Source organism: Sinocyclocheilus anshuiensis, unplaced genomic scaffold, assembly GCF_001515605.1.
Source record: "Sinocyclocheilus anshuiensis isolate Anshui unplaced genomic scaffold, SAMN03320099.WGS_v1.1 scaffold653, whole genome shotgun sequence".
NCBI lineage: Eukaryota > Metazoa > Chordata > Actinopteri > Cypriniformes > Cyprinidae > Sinocyclocheilus > Sinocyclocheilus anshuiensis.
This window is the reverse complement of record NW_015540902.1, coordinates 490612-497614: the sequence shown is the minus strand read 5'-3', so window position 1 is coordinate 497614 and position 7003 is coordinate 490612. Positions and strand designations below refer to the sequence as shown.

The 7003-nt window shown below is 38.5% G+C and overlaps 1 protein-coding gene across 1 annotated transcript; it reads left to right on the top strand.

Moving 5' to 3' along the window:
* Nucleotides 1–1505: 1505 nt before the first annotated feature.
* Nucleotides 1506–6581, top strand: asphd1 (aspartate beta-hydroxylase domain containing 1). The gene is made up of 7 exons (XM_016486976.1): nt 1506–1653; nt 1744–1819; nt 2250–2692; nt 2799–3005; nt 3687–3894; nt 4429–4542; nt 5862–6581. The coding sequence occupies exons 3-7, from the start codon at nt 2267–2269 to the stop codon at nt 5966–5968; spliced, it is 1062 nt and encodes a 353-aa protein (XP_016342462.1). The 5' UTR covers nt 1506–1653; nt 1744–1819; nt 2250–2266; the 3' UTR covers nt 5969–6581.
* The last annotated feature ends 422 nt before the right edge of the window (nt 6582–7003 follow it).

The window sequence follows — 7003 nt, the reverse complement described above, 5'->3', positions numbered from 1 at the left end:
TTTTTTTAAGTAACGACCAAGCGGCCAGCGGCAGACAGTGAGCTGATCATAGCCTATGTTTGATCAATGTAGCCTTCTCAAATCATCACGACTTGTCTAAAATAAAATCTATAGATATAAAACAGTTCAAGCATATCATAATGTTAGTTTAAATGTTTAAACGATATAAATGTGCGCTATTAGGCGCGTATCTAATCGTTTGTGTGAAGAGTGGAAGCCGAAGGCGCTTTGCAGGACATGGAGGCGCCAGTGCCATCACTCACTTGCATTGTTTTCTTGATAGTGGCAGCGAATTGCCTCAGACATGATAAAAATATATAGAAAGCTTTAAATTACTACTTTAAAACGAAATCATTCAAATCGAAAATAGAAACTCTTTCATTATGTAATCTGTGCATTTCTCTCTAAAGGCATGTCCAATGAGGAGATGGCGAGTCATTTTTTCATCACCATCTAAACTATAAAAATAAGAAAAAGCCTTAAACAGGCCCGATTATATTTTTATATTTTTTTCTGATTTTTATGTTGCTCTGCTCTAAATACCTTAAAAAAAAAATCAAATACATAACAACGAATATAAAAATATTACCAATAATAATAATAATAACAATAAAATACATGGCCTTACAAGACTTGTGGGATGATACATTTTTTTTCTTGTAGGCCCATTTTATTGTATGTACTTTATTTAACATCTCAAACTTGACTGAAACGCAAAATAAAAGCAGCGTTGCAAATAAATTACTAGATATGGCCATGGAAAATATGTATTGCAAAATCATTGCTTTTGTGCGGTTTCATTTATATTTTGCAATTCTTTATTTTTGTTTGCAAAACGTCTTTTTTTCTCGCAATACTTCATTTTCTTTTGCAATTCTTTATTTTTGTTTGCAAAAAACACATTTATTTTTTCTCAATACTTTTATTTTCGTTTGCAAAACTTTATTTTCTTTTGCAAAACTTTATTATTTTGCATATATATGTGGCACTATATTGACTCCATACGAATCGGACTGAACAAATCTTTTACGAATCGAACTATATTTTCAGCATACTGAAAATGAGTTTTACCAACACACATATTAAACATTTTTTTTTCTTCAGTTTAACAAAGTCTTTTGAGGCTAAATAATTTTTTGTGTGTATTATGTAGCTACTTGAAAATTACCTGTAGATTCTAAATTATGTTTTATGAGCTAACTCATGGCTGCAAACTAAAACAATAACACAATAAACAACAATATGTGCACATGACTTTACCTTAACGTTTTACAGCACGCAAATATTTAACGCCGTGATGTCAGTGACCACGTGATGACATGACATAATCACTGAATCGTTCTTAGAACTAGTTAATGAAAACCAACTGAAAGAACTGATTCACCAAATGGGTCGGACACCCCCTTCAGTACAGGCTGGTGCTTGGTTGGTTTAATTGTATTTTTGTGTCCATCTCACTTGCGCCGCACAGTGATTGAACTGCAGTAGCGCAAGACGTAGACGGCGCTCTGCATAGGAGCTGTCCAGCGTCTCGGTGCTGAAACTTGCCCAGTCGGCTCTCGGCTAAGAGGAGGTGATACAATTCTAAAATAGGGCTCCACAACCCAGCAACGAGGGCCTGGTTGATTCAGATGCGTCAGTACATGGACAAAGGTAATAAAAAAGCATCTTAGGTCTGTTCCGTAAAGAAGGCGGAGTTGTTCTTCCAGCCTTACGGAAGCGCTGAATCTACTGTATTTTCAGGGCTGCAGATAAACAGAGGAAGGGACGTGGTGAGAACGACGGGGGGAAGAGAGACTGAGTAAGACGTGGAGAAGTGGTAAGAGAACACACATATACAGAATACCCTAAAATGTAAGAAATTTGCTCTGCAAGTGTCCGAATGGTAACTTGTAATGTTCGGTAAAAATCGGTTCTTTCCGTCGTCATGCTCTCTCCGGACATCCGTGTGCAATGTTTCAGCAACGTGAGTACTGTCACAACAAACTGACTGCAGCAAGAATCATTGTGCAATACAGCGAGAGATATTTCACCGAGTGAAGCCCTTGGTATCCTCAGATTGATTAATATTCATCATCTGTGGTCAGCTGCGTCTTAATTATTCAGCTATTAAACATGGAGGAAGGGAAATAAGTCCGAGTGTATTGATTTTACACACTGAAGAAAGTCTCATGTAACAAGCACTTATGAAGTTCATGATTATTGAATCATTTCTTTCTTTCTTTCTTTCTTTCTTTCTTTCACCGTAGCTCACTCTCTCAGCATTATGCCCTGGTCTCTGGACTTGGTGCCACTTCCCCCATGTGCGTTGCTGGGTGGTCCTCCCCTCAGCGGGCTGCTCTGGACCATCCTCCTCCTCTTCCTCTGGTACTGCTACCGCGTGGGTTCTGACCCACCATCCCATTCTGGCATGCTGAAAAGTGGCTCCGGCCGATCCTCATTCTCTCGGTCATCCAGCCGTTCCCCAGTTGACCCCAGACACTCTGCACCTAAAGCATCCGCGGCTATCACCATGGAGACAGTGGAGGAAGAGGAGGGCACAGAGAGCTACCTGACACCGGTGTTGAGCCATGCCCCGTTCCCCACCGAGGCTGCAGCGGAAAGCAGGAAGTTGTACAGAGCACTACAAGAGTATGCCAAGCGCTACAGTTGGGCTGGCATGGGACGAATTCACAAGGGCCTGCGCAATCAGGTCAGAGATGAGAAAAGTAGGATAACTTGAGGCATTAAATATTTGTGTTGTATCTCAACATTTATGTCACTGTTTGTCCCTCGACTTCTTCCTCGCTGATGTCTAGGCCAGGATCAATGATCGGCCATCCATTCAGAAGCCTCATCTCTTCTACCTCCCAGATGTTCCCAGCATACCTTTCTTTCCCAGGGATGCTCATCGTCATGACATTGAGGTTCTGGAGGCCAGCTATCCCATAATCCTTGCTGAGTTCCAAGCAATGTACCAGAGGGGGATTGATACAAAGCTAGGGTGGAGCTACCAAGGACCAAAGGTGACTAAACATATTAGGATCAGCCATTTCAGCAATTTCAATGGGTCAAATAGACAATTGTAAAAATCACAGTAAAATCTGTTTATTTGATTTTTATACATCTTCACAAACTATACATTCACAGTTCACAAGAATAGATAGACAGACAGACAGACAGACAGAAGGATGGACAGACAGGTGGATGGACAGACGTACAGATAGATAGATAGATAGATAGATAGATAGATAGATTGATTGATTTTTGGGTTGTAAATCCTTGAAAATATCCGCTTCAGCTGCAGTGAAGATCCATCAAAATGTCTCACTTTGTGGTTTGCAGAAAAAATAACAGCCTTTGGGTTAACAACATGAGGGAGTAAATAATGAAATTTAAATTTTTAGTTAAACTCTACTAATTCACTTGTGTTCTGCATCACTCTACTTCATTCAGCACACACATTCACCAAGACTTTCATTCTCTGGCTGTCCTTGTCGCCCTCTCTTAATATCTTGCAATCATAATCTGTACTGCACTGCTGTTAGGAATCTGTTTGTATCCAATTCATCATTCTCTCATAATAATCAGGCTATAAAAATGCAAGATATACACACACAACCCTCACAGCTAAGCCTGAGAAAAGAGAGAAAATGTGTTGTGTGCATATGCATGTATGATGATGAGCTCATGTGTTGATCTCTCAGGGCCAGACTGTGTTCCCGCTCTATAACGCTGGAGAGTGTGTGGCCAGCAACTGCCGTGCGTGTCCGTGTACGTACCGAACTCTCCTCTCTCTCAGAACCTTCATCAGCAGTAACTCTCTGGGATCTGCTGGCTTCTGGCTCCTGGGTCCTGGGGCCACACTGGGAGGGGCCTATGGCCCTACAAACACACGTCTGCGCTGCCATCTGGGTAAGTCACAACACTGAAAGCACAGAAAACTGTTCTACACAGAATACCATTTGTAAGTTTGGGGTCATTAAGATATTTGAATGATTTTGAAAGAAATCTCTTTTGAGCAACACGACTGGTGTCACATGATCCTTCAGAAATCATTCTAATATGCTGACTTGCTGCCCAAGAAACATTTCTTATCGTTGAAAAGTGTTGTGCTGCTTAACATTATTGTGGAGACATTTTTTCTGGATTCTTTGATGAATAGAAAATTAAAAACAATAGCATTTACTTGAAATATACTTTTTTTTTTAAACAATGTAAAAGTTTTTACTGTCACTTTTAATCCATTTAATGCATCCTTATATATAAATGTACTGACCCCAAAATACTTTTAATGAAAGCTGCCAAATTATTTGAGGTAATGTAAGGGAAAATACTGTACACAATTTTACACATGCAAATGCAAATGTTCGCATACATTTGGGGGAAAAATAATCCAACATTATGTGATTTTTGTCATTTTGATGTGAGTGTGTTTCTGTGTGTCAGGTCTTCAAACGCCTGCTCAGTGTGAGCTTGTGGTGGGTGGGGAGCCTCAGTGTTGGTCAGAGGGACACTGCCTCCTTGTGGATGACTCCTTCCTGCATACCATCTCACACAATGGTCAGAGAATTACATCTTACAAACCTCATTAATCATAATATGCTGAATGACTGAGGCTACAGTAACCGAGAAGAGCTGTTACAGATCAATAATCAGCTCACCAAACTACAACAATAAAGATAACAGGCAATCTGATTCTGAAGATGAAAAATAGAGGAAATGTTTACTTAAATGGAGTTCTCAGTTATGCAAGTGTGCCACGCATTTATGTTTCTGAGGGGGCACCACTGCCAGTCCTGGCCCACTTTTTACCCTAGATGAAATAAGACATGAGAAAAAAGAAGAAAAAAAAACTTTTCTAATACCTTACATATGTGTAAGACAGGATTAGTTGAGTGTTACATGAACAAAAATTCTGATGGAGCACATAGATCATTTTGAACAAGTATGATGCTTCTTATTTGTGTCAACTGGGTCAGAGATGTTTATTTTAAAATCCTTTTAAATAAAATCAACACAAATTGTTATTGGCATATAGTAAGAGTCTACACTACTATTTAAAAACTTGGGGTCTGTAAAATGTTTTCATGTTTTTGAAAGAAGTCTCTAATGCTCACCAAGGCTGCATTTATTTGATCAAAACTACAGTAAAAACTAATATTGTGAAATAAAATGGCAATGTAAATTTAATATATTTTAATATGTAATTTATTCCTGTGATGGCAAAGCTGAATTTCAGCAGTCATTACTACTGTCTTCAGTGACACATGATCCTTCAAAATCATTTTAACATGCTGATTGGGTGCTATTATTATCAATGCTGTGCTGTTTTTGTAACATTATGAATGTATTTACTTTCACTTTTGATGAATATAATGCATCCTTGCTAAACAAAAGTACAAAAAAAATGTATTGACCCCTAAACTTACGTTAGTGTAGCATTAAAAAATTAATATGGATATTTTAGAATTACATGGGAAATGTCTGCATTCATATCAAGATCTTTATATTTCTATTGGATTTTGAGACATTGTTGAGACTGTGACAGTATAATCTTAAAAATAATGGTTCATTATATGGTTCCATGAAGAACCTTTAACATCCATGGAAACTTTCCATTCCACAAAAAGTTCTTCACACAAAGGAAAAAATCAGTTCTTTGGGGAACCCAAATGGTTCTTTTATGGAGTCACTGCAAAAACGTCTTTATTTTTAAGACTCTTCTGACACTCTGTAGGACACACATTACCCCAGTAGAAACTGAGACAAAGAAATCTATGCAGAGATCTCAATTATTTATTTATTAAAACTCTAGGAGAAACAATTGAGAGACTACAGAGGTCTTCTATGTAACCAACATCTTTACGTTTGTCCTCTAGGGGGAGCTGAAGATGGTCCCAGAGTTATCTTCAGTGTGGACCTGTGGCATCCTAACGTGGCTGCAGCAGAGAGACAGGCTCTAGACTACATCTTTGCCCCTGAGTAGTAATTCCAGCTGCATTTCCCAGGATGCACTAGTCAAACCCACTTCATGGCATATCAAAATGCAGAAAATGTTGTCTTAAAGTTTGCAAAACATCTTTTGGTTTAGTTACAAGTTCATACTGAGGATATTTATCATTTAACTACTACATACTTTTATGCCTGAAACCTTTGAAATGTTTCAAACAAATGACTTCAGTCAGAACTGCAGTTCAGCAAATTTATCATACAGATCAGATGACGTATCGACTATGTTGAGCCCCGAGCACACAGATACTGTGACGACACGCAAACCATTTTCCAACATCATATCTACATTTGACTTGTGCCTGTCTTGATAATCCCGCGCTCCTGTTCTATCATTTTTGTGCCTGATTTCTCCTCCTTACCTCTCTGATGTATACTGTGATACATGGTTCTCCGTAAATACTGTACACGTGACTCACTGTTATGCTCTATATTTTGTTTTATTTCATGGTGATTTATTTTCAGACCTGTGAAGCACACACCGAAGACAAAATACTGTATATGACCAGATTACTTGCATGCGTTCTGAATTTTGATTGTGTTGCCAACAATGCACTTGATGACTGTCCTGCAAATCAAGTATGTATTCAGCTGAGTTCAATTCAAAAATAAAAGATTTTGTTTAATTGAATCCCTCTAGTCGCTGATGGCATTGAAGGGGGAGGAAATATCAGTTTCCACTCACCTTCACACACTCACAGTGGGACAGATACACTCAGCACCCAAACAGACAGCTGGGGTTGGAGGGCTTCTCCATCAGCAATTCTATCTTCCTGCATTGAACCCTGTGAGAGCAGAACAGAAAATAAAAAGGATAGAATATCACAAAGGGGTTCAGGGGCCTGTATATGATCAAAAATGCATGAGAGACCGCGCAAGATGAAGAGACAGCTAGGACAGTGTGTTTAGAAATCTGTTTAGTACTGGCATAATACAGCGGAATTATAAAATGATGGCATAATTCTGAATGTGGAGCATATATATATATATATATATATATATATATATATAT

What these genes read in the sequence shown, in the direction of transcription:
- asphd1 (XM_016486976.1), top strand. Translation starts at nt 2,267, where the DNA reads ATGCCCTGGTCTCTGGACTTGGTGCCACTTCCCCCATGTGCGTTGCTG. An exon ending in GGAGCTACCAAGGACCAAAG is followed by an intron (nt 3,006 to 3,686) that starts GTGACTAAACAT and finishes TTGATCTCTCAG; the next exon opens with GGCCAGACTGTGTTCCCGCT. An exon ending in ACGTCTGCGCTGCCATCTGG is followed by an intron (nt 3,895 to 4,428) that starts GTAAGTCACAAC and finishes TCTGTGTGTCAG; the next exon opens with GTCTTCAAACGCCTGCTCAG.